At 50.6% G+C, this 21053-nt stretch overlaps 1 protein-coding gene across 3 annotated transcripts in view; it reads left to right on the forward strand.

Moving 5' to 3' along the window:
* The window catches only part of UBE2Q2 (ubiquitin conjugating enzyme E2 Q2), a 33022-nt gene extending 12296 nt beyond the window's left edge, over nt 1-20726 (forward strand). For 2 of the 3 annotated variants that reach the window (XM_036355509.1, XM_036355508.1), the window contains 11 exons: nt 36-140; nt 2516-2572; nt 4609-4749; nt 6248-6332; nt 7347-7407; nt 8629-8719; nt 11345-11403; nt 13420-13468; nt 14401-14496; nt 17215-17281; nt 19209-20726. In XM_036355509.1, the coding sequence (XP_036211402.1) occupies nt 36-140; nt 2516-2572; nt 4609-4749; nt 6248-6332; nt 7347-7407; nt 8629-8719; nt 11345-11403; nt 13420-13468; nt 14401-14496; nt 17215-17281; nt 19209-19240 (843 nt within the window). In that variant the 3' untranslated portion in view covers nt 19241-20726. The remainder of the gene's footprint in view (nt 1-35; nt 141-2515; nt 2573-4608; nt 4750-6247; nt 6333-7346; nt 7408-8628; nt 8720-11344; nt 11404-13419; nt 13469-14400; nt 14497-17214; nt 17282-19208) is intronic. The other variant, XR_004975129.1, reaches the window with a different exon arrangement.
* The last annotated feature ends 327 nt before the right edge of the window (nt 20727-21053 follow it).

Here is a 21053-nt window from a genome sequence, read left to right on the forward strand (position 1 = left end):
CTCTAACCCACGCCTCTTCACTGACTGTTTTGCAGCTTCGTCAGCAGCTGAAGTGGTTGATCTGCGAGCTCTGCCGATTGCACGACCTTCCCAAGCACCTGGATGTGGAGCTGCTGGATCAGCCGCTGCCCACGGGCCAGGTACGTAAGCTCCTCCCATCCCATCGGAGCCGGAGTCACGGCCTCATGGCCTCAGGGGAAGGAGCAGGACGCTTCCCTCACTGACTGTGCGGCTCATTGGGAGGTCGTTTCTGCTGTTGGATGTTTGTCTGCTTTGCTGGAGGCACCACACCTCTCCCTTTTGGAGCTGCTGGCATTCCCTGTGACAGACAGAACCGCCCGCCCGCGCTCACCTTCGTGGCTAGTGTCCCGGTTCCATACCTGCTCTTGCGTCCTTCGCCTGCAAGGCCGTCTGGCAGGCGCCCCCAGATGGCGTCTCCTCCACGCAGTGTCCTAGGAGCCATTAGGATGTGGGAATGTCTCTCCTGTGCCGAGAATTCTCGTGTTCTCTCCCGAGTCTGTGAGAGCCCCTCGCCCTGGAGCCTGTGGTTCTGCCCCGTCTCGCGGCGGCTCTCTGAGCTGGCAGTACAGCTGCCACCTTGAACTGCTCTGTCTGCTCTGCCCACGTGGTCTGTTGTTCGCTGACCTGGCACCTTTCTGGGCTCACCGTTCACATTTTACCCAAGTGCACCCTCAGGCACAGCCCCGGGGAGGACGGAAGGCTGGCACACTTCCGAGCTCTCCCTTCGCAGGGGGTGGCCGCACATCGGCTTCACTCTCGGTTCTGCTGCTCATTACCCATCACTGTGTGCAGCAACTTCCCATCCGAAATGGGGGGTAGAGGTGGTGCCTGTGTTTTGGGGGCTCTGAAGGTGACACGGGTGCCTGGGGTGTGCAGGAAATGCCCAATCAGTGAACGGCTTAGTCGGCCCTCAGGCTTGACTGGCGGTTCGGCCGAATGTGGAATTCGGGTGGGAAATAACTGTCCTTGGGTGTTGGGCTGCGCAGCCAGCGGCGCTGGGAGCCGGACGCCCTCTGAGCCTCACCCGTCTCCGCGGGAGCTCGAGGCCTGTCTCTTCCGAGGCATCAGCCGCGGGCGTAGTTAGATCTTCTCACTGTTCCTGCGCTCGGCACGGACGGGCCTTTCAAGTCGGACTCTGGCGTCTTCTCCGTGGGTGAATGTGTGTGTTTTTCCCTGTGGTTCCTCTTCTTCCATTGTCTTTCTTTGTTCGTTTGGAAATGCCTGCTCGTGGGATTGTAGACCTCTTTGCTTGAGTCTTTGTATTGTGGATGCTATGTCTCTATTCTCTCTCTCTGTCTTTTCATTTCAAATTCTAGGACATTTTCTTATCTTTCAGTGTTTAGCAATGTTATGAGGTCAGCCACCATGTTAAGTGTTGTTTTGGGTATTTACTGCTGCTGAACCAGTTACCCCGGACTTGATGGCCTAAAACAACTGACTCCATGCCTCGCGGTGGGTGGGTTGGCTGCACAGAGCTGCTGCTGGCCTGGCTGTGTGGTCAGACCGGGCTGGGCTGTGGCCCTGTGGACACACTGCCCAGGGGGTGTCCGCAAGGCTTCTCCCTTACGCCCGCTGCCTCGCCGTTTCCCCCCGGGCCCTGCTCTCCACGGGGCCCTGCTCTCCTCGGGCTCCTCTTCAGGAAGGCCATAGAATCCTTAGTGTTGTCTTCCAAGAGCACAAAAGTGGGAGCTGCCAGGCCTCTTAGAGGATTACATTGGGAACTGGCCCCGCGTCTTGTCCACCACGTTAGTGGTTCAAGTCAGAGGCCAGTGGATTGTGGGAGGGGGCGAGGGAGGGTGAGTGCTGGGACTGGGACTCACGGGGTCTCTCCAAAGGGGACCTGTGCATCTAAGATGATGATTCCCACTCACGGCGTTCGTTCTGTTTCTGGGCTTTACCCGTAGTTTCTGTGCAGGCGTCTCTGACACTCTAGTCCTCGCCCTCCCTAGCACCTCAGTTGTCTCTTTAAACTTATGGTTGAAAATAGTTTATTTCGGTCTTGTTCTTTTTGAAGACTTTTCTCAAGTATCCATCTAGTCTGTGCTGCTCATTCATGTATAGTTTGTCCTTCCTCTTTCCTCATTCATGTTTTAGAGAGATACTGAGGGTCGAGGGGAGTGCTTGCTGCTGACAGCTTGTAGGAGGAATTTAAGCTAATTCGTGGTTTAGGATAATTATTTAAATGAAGGAAGCCATTTATTTAAGTGTAAAACGTTTTTTAATTTTAAATAACAATGTCTCTAACTTCTTTAGAGTTGCTTTATATTTGATTAATTGCCTGTGTTATTCCTAATGCACCTGTTAACCTTGAATTGTTTAAAAATGTTTCTTTTAAAAAGCTGACAAGTGTTTGTCATCAGAGCTGGGTCAGTAGATGCTTCACTGTAATGAGTTCCCTGTGGGGTCCGTGCAGGAGAGTGGCCGCCGGGCCCGCCGCCTCCCGGATGCCCAGTGTGTGTGGCCGCGTGGCCTGCATGTTCCTCTTTCCTTGCAGAATGGGACCACGGAGGAAGTGACGTCAGAAGAGGAGGACGAGGAGGAGATGGCGGAGGTGGGTGTCTCCACTGGGGGATGTTTCAGCAATTTCTCTAGCCTCTTAATGGACCAGTGTTAGTGTGGAACAATGAAAAGCACATTGTTCTTGGAATTGAATGTAATTGACGGCTTTAGTTGAATATAAAATCTGGCTTTACCTCTAATGTATGCTTTTGAATAAATTGCTCCTCTTATGTCTCAGATCTGATTTTCTGGAAAATAAGGACTCTTAACATTTAGCACTAAAATTATGTTTACATTGAATAGTAATCACTACTTAACCTGTAGTTGTTTTAAATGTTTTTATTGATTTTTAGAGAGAGAGGAAGGGAGAGGAATAGAGAGATAGAAACATAGATGAGAGAGAAACATTGGTCAACTGCCTCCTGCACGGAGATCGAGCCCACAACCCGGACCAGTACCCTGGCTGGTAATCGAACCCCGACCTCCTGGTTCATAGGTTGAAGCTCAATCGCTGAGCCACACTGGCGGGGCTATAATTGGTTATTTTTGAGAACTGCTAAGTTTCAGAAGTTCTGTGTTTGAATAAAGAATTAGAGAGCAATTTCAGGGACTACTCATTAGAGATAATAAAACTACCTCATGTTGAAAAATCATCTGGGAATTTTGTAGAGCAGATTCCCAAGGCATTGAGCGGAGGCTGGTATAGTTGCCTGTCACCGATGCGATGTCAGCCGTGTCCAGGCTCTGAAGCTTTGCGTTTAAAGTCAAACTCCAGAGTGAAGCTCTGCGTGTCTACACTGATTGGATAAAAAGGTCTTTGGTTTCGTGGTCTTGGTTTTAAAACCTGTTTTGGTGTTGCATCTTAGAATTAATTGAATTATTACCTTATATTCTTGGTTTGGAAAACTTTAAATTTAAAATAGACTGCTTAGAGTGTCTGAGACTAAAGACCTAGTTGTGGGTTTGTTTTGTTTTGTGAGTCTGAGAGAAGATCATTCTTAACCTTGTCTAATTAGAATGAGACTTTTTTGATAGTTTGTCCTTAGTGTTTCATGCAAGTTAACTTGGGTGGAACAGTAACCCCCTGGGTCCTGTGCGGTGAGGCAGACATTGTCCTCAAAGAGCTTGTGTGCCTTCCTCTTCCCTCACAAGGTGACGTCAAGAAGGGACAGCACATCTAGGGAACCTGGAAAGGGGGGAACCGGCCGTGGAGGGTCAGGTTAGGGAGGAGGAGAAGGTATCCAGGCGATTGAGAGAAGGTGTTTAAAGGCCCCAACGGCCCTGGGCCTGGGCGTGTGTGGGGGCGCTGGATGCTGTCCTTTGGGGGAGAAAGACGGACTGATGCATGGAGTCAGGAAAAAGCCAGGTGATTGGCTAGAAAGGGCAGGTGGCCAAAAGCCTTGACTCTGAGTCAGACTGTTTCTGTTTGGTGCGATTGTTGATAGGAAGGCTTCACATGGAGAGTAGTGGGCTGGGTTGTTGCTTAACAAGGTGCTGATGGTGAGTTTGTTCTGTGCTGTTAGCACTCAAGTGGAGAAGACGTGTGGATGGGACTGTGGCCGAGGCTGAAGGTGGAGGAGACTCAGCTCAGGGCACTTGTGGGAGCTGACGACTGGTGTTCGGAGGAGCTCAGGGGCAGGGCCAGCCCAGGAAGGGCTCCGTGAGGCCTGTGCACGGACAGGACTGCATGAGAAGGGACTCGGTCGGGCCAAGGATGGGCGTGGTCACTCACCCGGTGTAGGTCACAGTGAACGAGTCTGCTTGGAGAATGGAGATAGTCGAGCTACCAGAACTAAGTACGAACACAGGATTCTTGAGGCCTGGATGCTAAGCTCTTCATATCTCTCCCTTCATAGGAGGTTGAAAAGATGGCTTATTTGATAATAGCTATTAAATATGCTTTACTCAGATTCTAGTTTTATAACAAAATACAAGCTATGGACAGGGAACCTTTTAATGGAATGTGAAGGCTTGTATGCCCCTTCCCGTAGAATACATGGATTCTCTCTCTTCTGCTCCCTCTCGAGTCAGGAATAGTGACACTTTGGCATACGCTTGAACACACTCATATGTTTCTAACGTCTGTAGGACATTGAAGACCTGGACCACTACGAGATGAAGGAGGAGGAGCCTATCAGCGGGAAGAAGTCAGAAGATGAAGGAATCGAAAAGGAAAACCTGGCGATATTAGAGAAAATCAGGAAGACTCAAAGGCAAGACCATCTAAATGTATGTGTAAAACCCTAGAACCTGGGCTTACGCGGCTAAGTAACGTCGTTGTAGGTGATAGCGTTCATTTAGGCGCCGCCCCAGCTGCCCTCTCCAGCCGCCTTGTGGCTCAGGCACGGGTTTAGTTCCCGTAGTGTTGTTATTGGTTGATTGACGTTTCTCAGCTGTTGATAGCCACTCTCACCCTGTCATCTGCCTTTCCCCTCTGCCCTCTTCTTACGGGCTCTGTGTTTTAATCCCGTCTCCTAACGGAGCAGCTCAGTCCTCCAGGAAGTGCTGCCCTGGCTGGACCAAACATAATGTTCTCTTTGCTGTCACGTCTCTGATGGTGTGACATGAACACTCTGGTGGCAGGCACACCTCATGGCTTCCGTTTCCTCGACTCTACAGTTCATGTGGGCGCTGTGGACCTTCTGGGTGATTGCTCTGAGGAAGAAATGAGAGTCCTGTCCATAAAAGGCCCAGGCAGAGCAGGAAAACATCAAGTGAGAGTCAGGTTTCTGTTTGAACGCCTCCTCCCTACTGCCTTGAATTCGAGCTACTTCTTAGCCCCATGAACCTGAGGGCCCCTGTGCTGTCTGGGGCAGTGTCTCGGACATGATGAGGTGGATTAACATGCGAGGAGATGCCAGCTGGTGTAAACGGGTGGATCGCTCTCCCTCCTTCAGCCTTACCTACGATGTCAGTTCAATCGGCAAATCTTTTTTAGAGCAATGAGATTAAGCCATTCTATGCCCTAACGAGGGATGCGTGTCATCATACATGTGTTTAAGGCATAGAGCATGCCACCCGATGGCCTGGAGGTCACGTGGGCTGTGGGAGGTTGCGAGGTCACGTGGGCTGAGGGATGTCGTGTGGGCTGTGGGAGGTCGCGTGGGCTGTGGGAGGTCGCGTGGGCTGTGGGAGGTCGCGTGGGTTGTGGGCGGTAGGAGGTGGTGTGGGCGGTGGGAGGTCGCGTGGGCTGTGGGCGGAGGGAGGTCGCGCGGGCGGTGGGAGGTCACGTGGGCGGAGGGAGGTCGCGTGGGCGGTGGGAGGTCACGTGGGCGGAGGGAGGTGGCGTGGGCTGTGGGTAATCCCTTACTGTAGGCTCATCAGTCGCAGGACATGTACCCTGGGGTGAGGGCAGCTGGTGATGAGGGAGACTGTGCTTGTGGGAAAAGTCTGTGTCTCTCTTTTAATTTTTCTGTGAATAAAAACTACTTTACAAAATAAATTCTTAAAAGACATGAAATGGAAAATGGGTGGGATTTGGAATAGACAGATGCAGGGGGACTTCCTTGCAGATGAGAAGGAACAGTGAGTGAGCCAGGCTTGTCCCCAGGTTTATGTCCTGTTGAAGCTTCATGATCTTGGATTTAATTTAATTAACTTTCTTGGCTGCTTAACGCGTTCAGTGGGGATCCCTTTTAACTGCCGTTGGAAACGTTCGTTTCGGCTCAGACACCAGGGTCTTCAGTTGTCGGACTGGAAGGTCCTGGTCAGCGTCTCTGTGTTCCAGGGCGCGGTGTCCGGGTCGGTGCAGGCCTCAGACAGGCTCATGAAGGAGCTCAGGGACATCTACCGCTCGCAGAGCTACAAGGCAGGTGAGCACACGCCTCCGGCTTGTCCGCGCCGGTTCAGGGTCCGAGAGTCAAGTTTGCTTCTCGTAACTGGACAGAACCAGAACTATGTACTGACTTCCTGTGAGGGGTGTGAAACGTAAATGTGACCAAGTTATCAAAAGATGTGGGTGAGATGGGGCGAGAGTACAGGACCCCCCACCCTTATCCAGGGTTTCAGTTACCCACAGTCAATGGGGGTCCGAAAATATTACATGGAAAATTCCAGAAGTAAACAATTCATAAGGGTTATTTATTGAGAGAGAGAAGCAAACATCAACTTGTTATGACACTTACTGATGCGTTCATGTGCCCTGACTGGGGCTCGAACCCACAGCCTTAGCACATCGGGCTGCCTTCAGCAGCTGAGGTACCGGCCAGGGCTGATCCATGAGCTTTACATTGCACACCGTTCTGAGCAGCGTGGCTAGAAGTTCATCTGTAGAAACCTATTAGCATACAGTTAAATATCTGAATAATGGCTTCTCTTTAAATGTTAAGTAACTTGTTCCCACAGCACTGTTCGTAGTAGCAAAAAATAAAAGCTAATCAGATAAAGGGTGGCATCGGTTAGATTATGCTGCGTCCATAAAATAAGTGACTGCGGAAACAGTATGAACATTGACAGTAGGTTTCTATATACCAAGTTGGAAAGATGCTCAGAAAGTTGACGAAAGGAGATGAAACTATACATGGGGGGGGGTCCCCCATTTTTATAGAAACGTTTGCGTGTGCGTGGGATTTTACAGGGTTTCTTCTCCCACTCACAGTTGATGGTGCATAGTTTCTCAGCTCGTTAGAGAAGCCTCTTCGTTAGCGCCTCTCACGATCTGGGAAGGGCGTGAGGTGCTCAGCTCTGGTGGCAGAAGTTACCATGTAGCTTTGTTCCTCTTTCAGTGGCACCATTTCTAGCTTTGGGGGGCTGTTCAGGGTCTACTTACACTAGAGTAATGGTTACACGATCAAATGAGGAGTAACTAACACACTGTGTCTTTGCAGGGTTTTACTCAGTGGAACTCATAAATGACAGTTTGTACGACTGGCATGTGAAGCTTCAGAAGTAAGTGACTTTTCCTGCCGGCCTCCGGTATTGGCTTAAGGGCAGCTGCCGCATGGAGATTTCCCTCCTCCATTTGAAACCATTAGAACGGCTTCTACTTGGGCTTTAGACCTGTTCCTGCAGTCGTTCTAGGGTGTTAAGATGAGCTGCTTCTTGGGCTTAGTGACAAGTAAGGTGAGGAAGGAAGGAGGAGGGGAGGGGGCGGCTGTGGGATAGTGTCTCCTGGAGGTGGGTGGACACAAGTGGATTGACTGACCGGCGAGGTTGGCTGTGGTAGCAGCTTGTCTTTGAAGGAAGGGTTTGTGTAAGACCTGAATATATAGGCCGTCATCACACAGGTTTAGATTTTGTCGGTGGTTTCATTTTTTCTGGTCTCGTCCATGGTGATGGACCTCCATGACCCCGTGTCTGATGGTGCAGTTTTAGGAAAGGAGATTGCATTTGTTTTGAGTCCTTGAGGAAATTATGTACATGACATGGCCATCTCCTCGGGAACGACTGCTAACCCTGAGTCACCAAAGGAGAATAGATTGAGAATATTGTGGTACGTTTTTTGTTGTTTTAATCCTCACCTGAGATATTGTTTCCACTAATTTTTCGAGAGAGTGGAAAGGAGGGAGGGAGGGAGAGGGGAAGAGAGAGAGAGAGAGGGAGAGAGGGAGACATTCACATGAGAGAAACACGTGGATTGGTGCCTCCCCTCTGAGCCTCGACCAGGGATCAAACCTGCAACCAGCTGCGTGCCTGTGGCTGGGAATGGAACCGGGACCTTCAGTGTTCGGCCGACGCTCTACACTGAACACCACCACCAGGGCTAGAATCCCGTGCTCACTCGCTCTCTCTCTCTTTTTTTTCTTTAAATATATGTTTATTGATTTCAGAGAGGAAGGGAGAGGGACAGAGAGAGAGAGAGAAACATCCGTGATGAGAGAATCATCGATTGGCTGCCTCCTGCACGCCCCCCAGCGGGAGCTGAGCCCGCAACCTGGGCCTGTGCCCCGACCCGGAATGCAACTCTGACCTCCTGGTTCATCGGTCGACGCTCAGCCACCGAGCACACCGGCCGGGCTGAGGCCTCTTTTTGAACTTTACTCCCCAGGAGTTGGGGTTGTAGGGTGTGTTTTTCCACAGAACAGCTGTCGCCCTCGTCTGCTTAGACGTGCCCTCGGGCTGCTGGTGAGTACAGAATCTGACTTTTTTGTGTGTTTTTTTAATTCTTAGGGTCGATCCTGATAGTCCTTTGCACAGCGATCTTCAGATCTTAAAAGAAAAAGAAGGCATAGAATATATTTTGCTTAACTTCTCTTTTAAGGTAAGAACATCGTGGCCGCACTCCGTGCGCTGCTCGTGGGAATGCGTGTTTGTACAATTGCTCTGGAAAACAGTTGGGATGTCTGGGAGCGGTGCCTGCGTTCGGGGATCCCGGGCGTGTGCCCTGCCCAGACGCGTGCTCGGTGCGCGGGGGCCTGTTGAGGGCGGCCCTGGGCACGGGGCCCCCACGGGAAGGTTTCCGTGAGCGAGCAGAGCGACGTCCCACAGATGGTGGCTCTTACAGAATGTGGAGCAAAAGGCCCCCCCCCCCCCCCCCCCCCCCCCCCGCACAGGTCATTCCTATGGAGCTCGAAATAGGTAAGACCAGCGACGTGTCGGCCATGCAACCTCGTGGAGGCATTCTCACCCTCCAGGGGGTGGAAATTGGTCCTCGGAGTGAAATAGTCTTAGAGATGACAGTGGTGGTTTTAAATCTTTTGTTTAAAAAAAATAGCACGTGTTTTTAAGGAGGGATGCCTGCCTGTTTTTCACGTTGAGAGGAAACGTTCACGCAGCAGCTGTCTTCCAGGTGTGTTCGTGTGAACACCTGAGATGCTCGGTGCGCGTGAGAACGGTGCCCTTCTCTTCCCTCCGTGGGGACCGAGTTTCCGTAGTTTATAGCTCCTCCCGGACCTACGTAAGGCCGGCGGAGGTGGGGGACGGAGGGAGTGCCTGGAATTGGGCTGCGTTCTCTCAGTGACACTGTGTTTCTGTTTGGGAACCGCTGGGTGAGACGAATGCTTGGGGAGTAGCTCCCTTCCCTCCGGTCGGTTCTCCAAGAGGTGTTGGTGGTTGCCTGTCCCCTTCTGTTTGGTCACAGGAGCTGCACAGCGTGGAGGTTTTCTCTTGGCCTCCCTGACCTTGCTCTTAGGGGTCAGTGCTGTTTCGCTTCAGCTGCAGCCCCTGGGGGAGCGCGTGTCGCTGTCTCCGGGCTCGGCTGGGTGTCTCCTCACCGACTCTGGTTCTGCCAGGGCTGGCCTGGTCTAATTGGAGCAGCTGGTCAGCGTGTCATGTTCTGGTCTCTGGGCTCGGATCCCCCTTCTCGGAGGTGCTTTCTGTCTGTGCTTCTCGCTCGGGCTCTGTTTCCTGTTCTTGTTTTTTTACGTTTATTCCCGTTCCCGCTCCCGTTCGCTCCTTCGCCGCCTGGCAGTGACCATGCGTGTCCTTAGCTCGTCGGAGGCGAACAGGCAGTTGTCGGTTCGGGTCCCCTTTCCGTGTCCGGCCCCGAGCGTGGCTGTGTCTGCGTGGTCTGACCGAGAGCTGCAGGTCGTGCTCGCAGCCGTGGTGCTCACTGAGGTCTGCGTGCACGTTGGCTTCTCGTGGCCTCGTTCTCCAGGTTCCCGTCTCCTCCCCGAGGACCGGCCTTTGCTGTCCCTTCCGGGGCCTCGGGAGGAAACATCTGCACTTGGACTGCATTTGGGGAGCGTTGTCACGCTTAGGGTTCCAGTCGGAAGCTCCTTCCTCCCAGCTCCGGGGGTGCCCTCTCCAAGGACGGGGAGTGCTCACATCTTGCGGAGCCCTTTCTCGTTTTGTAAAGTTTTCAGACGTTATCTCTTCAGACGCCGCTCTGTCCCCCCTCCTCTCTCCTGGGGCGCTCTGCAGATGGTCCATGACCCTGTGTCCCGTTTTCTGCCTTCTTATCTCTCTTGGCTTCATGGTGGATATTTTTAAGTCTATTTCCCAGTAACTGACTTTTTCTTCCATAAATCTTCACTGTGGCTGAACTCACCCGTGAAGTGATTAGTTTAAGTTGCTGCATTTCTAAGGTTCAGTGTTTCTGTGTAGTTTGTCTTTCTATTGCAGTTCTCTGCCAGGGTTTGTCTTTGCTTTGCTTGCAAATATGCAGCATCGTTACTTTAAAATCTGTGTCTGATAAATACTGAGTCCTGGCGTCTGTTGTTTGCTTCTCGCTCTCTAATCTTGTCGCCTCTGGGCCTCGGGTAACTTACCTGCAGCGACCACCTTACGTTCGACAGGCTGGGGAGCTGGCTGGAGCCCTGGTGCTGCTCTTCTCCAGCGCGGCCTCCAGCAGCCCAGGCCCTGCAGGCGTTTCGGGCTGAGATGACCAGAGCGGAGGCCCCTCCTTGTCAGCAGGGAGCTCGGCAGTTTGTCCTTGTGGGTCCCAGCTCCGCGGGTCCTAGCTCCGTGCGGGGCCAGGGAAGGCCTCCTGGGAACCCTGAGCCCCGGCTTCCCCTCCCGGCCCAGGGATGTCAGTCGGGCCTGCAGCGTCTTCCCCTCCGGCCTCCTCTGTGCGGTGGAAAGAAGCCCTGCTCTCTGGGGCCCTTTGTCTTCGTGGCCTGAGTACGCAGTGATTTACATTTTGTCCACCCTCTCGAGTTCCCAGTCAGAGGCTTGATCCAAACGACCGATCCTCTTACTGGACTGTTCCTTTATCCGGTTCTGTGGGAGGCGCGGCTCACAGTCACACCCTTCCCGCACACGGCTCTGTTGGGAGTGATCTCAGCCTTGTGTGGATTGTTTGGCTTTTATTCCGTTCTCTGTTGGTGCTATTTCCAATGTCAGGACCCTCACTCGCCATCAGGTAACCGGTGTCTCTGGACTGAAACCTTCTAAGCAATGTGGATGGAGGGTCTGCAAATCCGTTAACTGGCTCATTTGCTTTCAGGATAACTTCCCGTTTGACCCTCCGTTTGTCCGCGTGGTGTTGCCGGTTCTCTCCGGAGGGTAAGTGTCTGGCCTTTCTGTGACGTGGGCACTGGAGCTTCCGCGGCCGGACACCAGCTCGCCCGGGGCTTCTGGAGGCGCGGGGCCGGGGGCCTGAGAAGCGGCATTTCTCAGCCGGCTCAGGCGCAGCTCCTGCTGCTCGTCTGGGGACCACAGTTTGGGAACCACTGGTACCAACCACTGCGTGGTGCACGGGTAGAGCTTTTAATGGCCCCTGTTTGAAACCATTTCACCATTAAAAACCAGATGTTTTTAAAATATGAATTGTGATGGAGTGTCCAGAGAAAGTGAGATTAGAGAGTGAGTCCCACGTGCCTGTGGCCGCAGGAAGGAGGGCAGGCCTCTCGGGCCTGTGGGGCGGCCATCGGATGCCTTCTGGGGGTGGTTACGGCTGAAGAGCAGGTGGTAGTTGTTAGGCGCCTTCATCCAGGCTGGGAGGGGGTGAGTGTGTGCGGGGTTAGGGGTGAGGTGCCTGCAGAACCTCTGAGTAGGAGCGGCTGAACTGCTTGGAGAATTCTGAACTGGCCGACCAGTTCCACCTGTGAGAGGATCCATTGATGATTTAAGTCTAAAAGTACGCAGTCCTTACTTCGATCACATCTATGGTTGATCTCGTTCCATTGAGATTAAAAAATAAGGGCAGCTATAAACGATTAAGGAAAAGATTTGGAAAAATTCTGTACGTTTAGGATAAATGTACAAAAATATTTTTATCGGGTCGTTTTGAAAGTTGATACGAACTTGACCGGCATAGATTTTTCACATTTTTGTTGTGAGAAATGCCAAGAATGTTAAGAACTTAGGATCGTAAACAGTTTACCACCTGGTTGTGGAGACAGACACACAGTTAGGAACCCAGCTGTCCCTCAGGTCTCGGCAGACACAACCACCGACTCCATGGGCCTCGCTGCCCAGTGCACAGCAGCCATGATGGAGCTGTTTGAACAAAGACTGACTGTGATGCCATTTTCAGTTTTAAGATCTTTGACATAGTTTCTCTTTACTGATTCTGTTTTCCACAATGGGGCTATTGTCCCGTTCTTCAAATGAATATTGTCAGGTTCCTCACTTTGTAAAGTCATTTGGTTTATTCAACCTCGGATGCTTTTGGTTGGCTGGAATCACAAGCCCAGGCCGGATGGTCTCGGCCAAGCTTACCGGGGAGGACGGCCTGGCGCTGGGCAGAGGCGCAGGAGAAGGAGCCGCGGGGACGGAAAGGCCGGCCCGGAGGACGAAGCAGTCGCGTGGACTGAGTCCTCACACAGACCTGCTCAGGGTCTTACCTACTGGTTTCCAAGATTCCTACAGTTTTTCTTGTCTGAGATCATTCCCTTGACAGTTCACGTATTTTTGAGTTTAAAGTAACATTAAAGGAGGAATGACGGTCTTTTGTTTGAGGAAGCGTCAAAAGGCAGAAGAATCTCGATCTGCACTTGATCTTGGCGAAAGGCGGGGGCCGGTGAAGGGTCTTGATCTGAAGGTCTTTCCTGTGGAGCCTGGGCAGCCCCAGGGTCATCTGCTCAGAGAGCAGCTCAGAGCCAGGGGGGGAGCAGGGGGCACAGAGCAGCACCATTCGACCCTCAGAGCACGATGGGTGGAGACGGTTAGACCGTGACCGCAGGTGCTCAGGGTCACAGATACGGTGGAGCGTGACGTGTGCTCGGGGGAAAGCCTCGCTGTCCAGCGTGGCGGCGGAGAAATTGCCCACGATGCCTCCTAGGAGGGGGTCTCCATCGCCTCCCGCCCCGCCCCTGGGTACGGAGGCCTGAGTCCTGCTTTCTGGTAGCTGAGGCGTCTGTGGGGTCCTGTTACCCAGACCCGCTCTGACTCTAAGTGGGGCTGCCGCGGGCTGGCGCTGGGAGTGTGCATCACCCACCGTCCTGGCACCCGGCAGCTGTGTTTGCTCCCGCCTGTCTCCTAGTCTTCACATGTTGCGTGCTTTCTCAGTGACGCACGTCACACCTAGGAAGGAACGGGAACCTGGAGAATGGTGTGTGACTCCTCTTTTCTTTTAAGGTACGTGTTGGGTGGCGGCGCGTTGTGTATGGAGCTTCTCACAAAACAGGTGACTGTTTTTCTTTTCTTTTTTGTTAACCCTCACCCGAGGATATTTTTTCCATTGATTTTTAGAGAGTGGAAGGGAGTGAGGGGAGGAGGGAGGGAGGGAGGGAGAGAGAGACAGACAGACAGACATGTTGATTGGTTGCCTCCTGCACACACCCTGATCTGGGCCGGGGATGGAGCCTGCAGCCCAGGCCTGTGTCCTTGACCAGGAATTGAACCCGAAACCCTCCAGTGTGAGGACCGAGGCTCTAGCCCTGAGCCACTGGCCAGTGCGGCTCTTTTCTTAAAGTGCTCGTGGCTTCACCCTCCACACGGGTTCGATTATGTAAATTAGACTGAGTGGAAAGGCTCTACTTTAAGGTTTTAAAGTTCTTTCTTTTAATAGCAGCCACTTTCAATAGTGAAAAAGCTATGCGTCATAAACCAGTAAAATGACATTGCACTGGGTTGTCTTATCTGTGCTAGGATAGGAAGTGAGTTATATTTAAGGTTATAATTTGCTCATGTTGGGCATTTAAAACAGGTTTTTTTTTCGTGTGTGTGAGATTTTAGAAATGATTCAACTTTTCTTTCTTTTTTTAAAATATGTTTTTATTGATTTTTAGAGAGGAAGGGAGAGAGAGAGAGAGAGAGAGAGAGAGAGAGAGAGAGAGAGAGAAGCATCCATGATGAGAGAGAATCATGGATCGGCTGCCTCCTGCACGCCCCGCACTGAGGATTGAGCCCCTAACCTGGGCTTGTGCCCTGATTAGGAATTGAACCTGGGACCCTTCAGTCCGCAGGCCGGCGCTCTATCCACGGAGCCACACGGGCCAGGGCTGAGCTTTTCTTTCGCTTCATAAGCACAAACATCTCAGTGCTCATCTGCGGTTGCTGAGTGTTGCTGGCTGCCGTCGGCTTTCCCACGCGTTCAGAGCAGCTTTCCTCCCGCAGGGCTGGAGCAGCGCCTACTCCATCGAGTCCGTCATCATGCAGATCAACGCCACCCTCGTCAAAGGCAAAGCCAGGGTGCAGTTCGGAGCAAATAAGGTACTTTTCTCAGTGACGTCATGTGCAGACAGGAAGTGAGTTATATTTAAGGTTATAATTTGCTCATGTTGGGCATGTAAAACAGGTTTTTTTTCCTGTGTGTGTGAGATTTTAGAAATGATTCAACTTTCTTTCTTTTAAAATGTATCTTTATTCATTTTTAGAGAAGACGGTGTCCACCGCTTCCCCGTCTTCCGCGGCGTCTCCTGTTCCTTTTCTTTGTCATTTTTAGATAAACATGCCTGGCTTTATTTGTTATTGGTACTTTGTTATATGCACTTTCCCCAAAGCGAGATCCTGCTGTAATAGTTAATTCCCAGCGAGCATTTACGTGCTACGCTCTGATCTAGACGTTGTGTGTGTTGACCCTTTCATCCTCCTCATGACCGACGAGCAGGTTCACTCTCTTGTCCCCATCGTGTGGGTGAGGAGCTTGAAGTGCCCAGAGGCAGGTACCTCGTCTCAGGTGATGGGGGCGGAGCCAGGACGGGAGCCAGACAGTCGGCCGTCAGTCGCTGCTTTTAACCACTGAGTTCTGTTCTTTGTCACTGACTATCAGAATCATCTTTCCATGGCCGGTTGAGTTACTGTAAACGCAGGCACGGGCCAAGGATGGACTCTGGAGTCAGTGTGTATGGGGAAATATTTGTGTGATGGAAATCAGCCCGGCCTGGCATTTGTTAAACACTCAGCTGTTCCTGAAGGTCTGTGTGAACTGTGTGTTCAGCGCCGGCAGCATTAAACCTGAACGTGTGTTTATAACCGTAGCACAGGCCCATCACGCGTCCACTGGAACCCTAACTCAGAGGAAGCAAAACATTGCAAAGGCTATTTTTAAAAAACCATTTATTTGGGATAATATTATAAAATAACTCATTTTTACTTTTAGCTCTTTTATCAGCTATTTCTTTACACTGGAACAAAATACCATTTTGATACCATTTTGTATAAAACCTAGAAGTTATTTATTGAACACCAATGAATTGCTTAACTACTTTTAGCTAGTTTTTTTTTTAACAGTGTTTATATTTCAGATGCTTTAAATGTACCAACAGAATAAGTATATAATACCAAAATTTCATTTTTCTAATGACAAGATTGATGCTCACTGTATAGTGTCTAAAGTAGGACACATGCAAAAACCTAAAACGTCCTCTGTAAGTTGACTGTCTAGAAATACTGTTGGTATTTCCTTACAGAGAAAATACAGAGGGCTTAGAGCAGTGATCTTTCTGAGTGACTGAAAGAACATCTCACCAATAACCCGCCATGTAAGCTCAGCTCTCTGGGCTTCTGTATTTTGATGTGAAATACGACTGTTTGGATGGTTTAAGCCTCTCCCAGCTTTTAACCCTACAAATCCAGTATTCTGTCTTTGTTTAGTGCTATGGTCCTGGAACCAGTCAATGTCAATGTAATTGCTTTACACTTTTACATTTCCATGGTTTATAGTTTTGTTAGCAAATAAATAAAACCATTTTGCATAGAATGGTATCAGGCAGCTAAGAAATGTTTGCATATTAAAGTCTTTCTTGGCAGGTAAATTTTTTAAATGAATTGTTATGATGAAACATTACTCTTCCATTTTTTTTCTTGAGAAACGTTTGCCAGTTAAGAATATGGAAACTTGATGATATAAGTTTTACCTTCCAGGATTCTAAAGTCAGCAGGGAATAGTCTGTTCGCTTTAAAAATGCTGCTATCCAAAAAGTAAGGTGCTACATGGCATTTAAAAATATGCTGTCGTGTGTGTGTGTGTGTGTGTGTGTGTGTGTGTGAGTGTGAGAGAGAGAGAGGGGGGGGGGGCTATGGTATATAGAGAATATAGTATATAGAGAATGTAGTATATAGAGAGTATATAGAGTGTTCAGGAAAGTGCTGACAGGTGTTGAAATATTGGGGTGGGCTGGCTAGAGATGGGAGGGAGACTATATTTACTATATTTATAAATGAATTCATAAACCAAGTAAGAATATTTTTAAAGCTAACTGGTGCCATACAGATCATATATGTTAAATATGCTGCAACTAAGGTTAGAAGAGAGTAATGAAAAGACAAACACCCATCTACGTAAATCTGGGAATTAAACACACTCTAAATCATGGTTTTTAAAAAGTCACACGAAAATTTAAAAGTACGTGGACCTGAACTCTCCCCACCCCGCTTCCTCCCTGTCTCCTCCCCCACCCCCACCCCCCCCCTCCTCACCCCACCCCCTCCTCACCCCACCTCCACCCCAAATGGATCGGCAGGAAGGAGAGTCTCACGTTTTTATACGTTATTTTGTTTGGTGCCACTCACGGGCATTCTTTAGACTTTAAAGTCCGAATGTCACTTACGTGTGTGGTCCTTAAAGCCCAGTGTTTCCTTGTCTGAAGGTAATAGTTGAGCATTTGTTTTGGATACAGTTTAGGAGGAAAAGAGCTTGGGTTCCCCCTGGGTCCGTAGCCGCCAGTGACTCGCTTCACCCTGTGGCGGGACTTACACGTGAACTGCGAGGCGTGTCCGTTCCTGTTGGACCACAACTGGACTTGTTATTCTCAAATGTTAAGGGATCATGAACTTGAGCAAGGAGGGTCTTCAGTTAAAAACTGTTTTGAAATGGAAATATAATGGGTTCCCGTGTTCTTTTAAGCACAGTGTGACACATCCTTAAATTATTTGCCATGATTTTCATCTGCTTAGAGTTTTGATTTAAAATGTATATTTCTCTTTCAGAATCAATATAATCTAGCAAGAGCCCAGCAGTCTTATAATTCCATTGTACAGATACACGAGAAAAACGGTATGTTCAGTTCCATATGTATTTATTGCCATTTGTTTTGCATCATGTACTGCTGATATTTATCCTGTTTTATTGTTGGTTTTGCTTTAGTATCTTGTCAAGTACAGTCATCCCTGAGAAAACTCCACTTGGGGACCCACACCCTGTGCTTCCTTCGAAGTCGTGGTTACAGTACTTGGCCCGAGAGCCTCTGAGTCAGAGTCAGGATCCCTGAGTAGATCCCTGAGTAGATCCCTGAGCAGAAGGGTCCTCTGGTTCCTCTGACATGTGTGGAGTCAGGGCAGGAGCTCAGTGTCTACCTGTGGCGGGGCCAGGGCCAGCGCAGGTGCTTTAACGGCGATGAATCAGCAGGACCGGGGCCACCCCTCCCGGTGGTGGGTGCTCCTCGCCGATCCTGCGCGCTTGTCACTCACGCTAATTCTGATATCGAGGATATTTCATAAGCTTCACTGACCTCACCTAAACTTGCTGTATTCTCCACGCATGTTTGCGTCTTGTCTCTAACTGAGGGAATAGAGCTGACTTGGAATCAGACCTGTTTTCCGTGCCATTTCTGTCACTCGCTGGCTCTGCGGCCTTGAACAGTCCTGTGCCCTCTGCCTCAGTCTCCTCGTCTCAAATTGGCACGAGGTCTGTCTTCCAAACTTGAGAGGAAAAAAGGGCAGTGTGTGCGCGCGGCCTTCGTAGCTCAGGGCTGGGGAGATCGTCGTCGCAGTCGTGCTGGTGGACAGGTGCGCTCTGTGTGCAGAGGAGCTAGGGAAAAGAAACGCCAAGTCGTCTTCCTTTAGGAGATTGACAATAACTCTTCTCTGCTTTGCTGGACCTGTGCCAGCTTGTGGCCTGGGAGCTGTGTTTTGTGCTCACTGTCATTTTAGTGACAACGGGAACTTGTCACTTGCGTTGACGGTTTGATTCTGAGAGGCTAGCACGGGCCTGCGCGGAGGTACTGGGTCTGGGCGCAGACCAGGCCGAGGGGAGCCCACAGGACAGCGGCCTGATGCTCCCTCTGGTGGGGGGTCGCCTTCGGGGTGTAGAGAAGCAAACCTGTGAGGCATGAAGCGAGGTTTCCTGTATCCAAACCCTGTTCAGGTTCTGAAGCGGGAAAGGCTCAAGCTTGGCAAGTCTGGGCTCCCTGACCGTCCTCTCCAGCCCCGAGTCAGGGGTGTGGGCTGTGAGGGCAGGACCAGGAGGCGCCTCTGTCTGGCTCCTGCTGGGGGTCTCGGGTCCCGTCGCTGGGTCCCTGCCCATGGCTTCCTGGCTGCTGGTCGCAGCGTCTCCGCCTCCGGCCACAGCCCGTGCTCTGGCTCTGGCGCCAGGACTTGGTTGGGGAGAGTGTTCTCAGGGAGGGTTACTGTTAACCACGGAGTCTGAGTGGAATACGAAACCTAGCTTTAGTCCAATATTCCACACTTATTCAGCAAAAGCCAGTAATTGGAGATCAGATGTTGAAAGCTCATGTAGTTTATTCATAGAAAATGACTCTATACAGACGGTCTCCAGCTGACACTGGTTGGACTCAGGAGTTTTGACTTCATGAGGGTGTGGCAGTGATACGATTCAGAGGAACCATATTTTGGATTTGAATCCGGATCTTTCCGGGGCAGCGGTGAACGTGGTATGATGGTCTCGAGATGCCGGACAGCGGCCTGGAGCCACAGCTCCCGCCGGGCAGGGACCGCGAGTCGCCCGGTGCTGCTCGTGTGCTCCCGGGTGAGCGCGCGCTGCCCACTGTGGGCTCAGGCACGCATCGGCGGGCAGGGACCCTCTGGCAATCGAGCGTCTGTATGTAAACGTGGAAGTGCTGTTACCAGCCCGTGTGAGTTTAACTTTGCAATAGGTTTAACCATGAAAAGGACGAGTCGAGGACGTAGCCAACCGTAATAACATGTCCGTTTCAGAACTAAAGTGTCTCCCCCACCTGTTTCAGGCTGGTACACCCCTCCGAAGGAAGACGGCTAAGTGGATGGACTGTCCCAGGCTCGGACCAACGTTGCTTTAAAGAAACCTTCCCACCGTGCAGACCAGCTTCGAGTGCCCATAACAGCAGCCCCGACGACGTTAGCTGATAGACACTTTAGTGGATACTCTGTCACCTGACATCCTGCATAAGTTACAGCCTCTCATTTGCTCATTGTAGGTATCTTGGACTCAGCAGGGGGGCCTTTCCTGTATTTTTCTTGATAAATACACACACTGGCCACTCCTTATCATCTCTTTTTCTTGAAAAATGAAATCTGTTAAGCAGGCAAGTCAGCACCCGGTTCCTGGAGTTGCCGCTGTAGGTGCCGTCTCCCTCTGAGCTCGCGCGCTGCGAGGACTCGCAGTGTGTGGTCCCCTCAGAGCCGATAGAGGTGATTGGGGTTCCTGTCGGTTTAGGAAGTTCAAGGTCTTCTCGGTCACCGTAGCCTTTTCCGGTTGCCAAAAGAACGGCAGAAAGCAGGCTCCAGGAATTGTCACACTTTTTATGGCCTCTCTGGGGCCATTTCCCGCAGACATGCCCTTAACCGGATTGCAAGGTGGGGCCCCGCAAGCACGTCAGCTGTCGTAGTGATTCCACTGGGCATCAGTCTTGCTGGCTGAAGCTGTTACTGGTTCAATATGTCTTATGAAGATCTGCAGTCTAGATCTTGAAGTTATTTAAAATACTAAGTCATTTTACATTTCCATTTTATTAACGGGATGTTGCAATCGTTTGTAAACTAATAAGCTTATAAAGTGATTGGCACACAGACAGACTCCTTGAGCAAAAGCTGCACAGCTAAGGACACACAGATCCCTCATTTGGAGACCTAAAATTTTTGCTACAGTCATAACAATGGCTTTTACTTAAAGACTAATAGGAACTCTACACATATTAATTCTTTTATAAAACCTGACTCAAATCAGTACCCTCTCCATTCTCTTGCCTTACCTGAATCAGTCCTGTTTGATTGGAAGTAGATTTTTATATACCCATGTTTGATTTAAAAGTAAGGTCTAGTTATTAAGCACTTTTAAAATGAAATCCAGAAGCACATTTTCTGCACAAATCACTTACAAAGTTCAAAAGTGTTTCTTAGGCACCTGCTCTGAGAGTCAGTTTTCAACTTTGTAAGCCGCCTGGGAGAGAGACCCGCACGGCTGCAGGCCCGCAGCGTGCGGGGCCGTGGGAGAGGCTGTCCTGGGTTTGCTCACGTGGCTACACTTGTGCTCAGTTCTGATACAGTGGCTCAGACAAGCGACAAGGCAGAATTCTTTAAAGCATTACAGTTCCTTAAACCTAAGGCTGGATCTTGAATACATTATTGAATTCTTTAATATCCTGATGGCTAGCAGGTTGACAGCTGCACATTTGGCATGCTTTGTTTTTATTTGGAGTTTATTTTTCATTGCAGATTTATTTGGCAATGTACAGTAAATTTTGTAAACTTGCATCAAGTTTATGAATAAAGAATCATTTAAGAAATAACGCTGTCCTTTACCCTCATTAGAGGTGCCCTTTGCTCAGGGGTCCGGAGTTCTGTGGAGTCTGGAGCAGGAGAAACGCTGGGAGGGCAGGTTGGTTAGATGAGAGCGACAGACCAGGACGGTGTGTGCCGGCCGATGTGGCCGCCCAGGTCTCCCTCAATCTTCGCTCCCCCACACTCGTTCCTCAGTAGAAACGTCTGGTGGCTGCCCCTAGTTCCCCCTGTCAGTCATCCGCTCCCCCTCGAGGGTCCCCGGGGCGGCCACACACGAGGTCAAGTTCGCACAACAGGAAGCCCAGCGCAGGAGCAGCTCCTCTGGGCTCGGC

This window comes from Myotis myotis, unplaced genomic scaffold (assembly GCF_014108235.1).
Source record: "Myotis myotis isolate mMyoMyo1 unplaced genomic scaffold, mMyoMyo1.p scaffold_m19_p_22, whole genome shotgun sequence".
In the NCBI taxonomy this organism is placed as follows: domain Eukaryota; kingdom Metazoa; phylum Chordata; class Mammalia; order Chiroptera; family Vespertilionidae; genus Myotis; species Myotis myotis.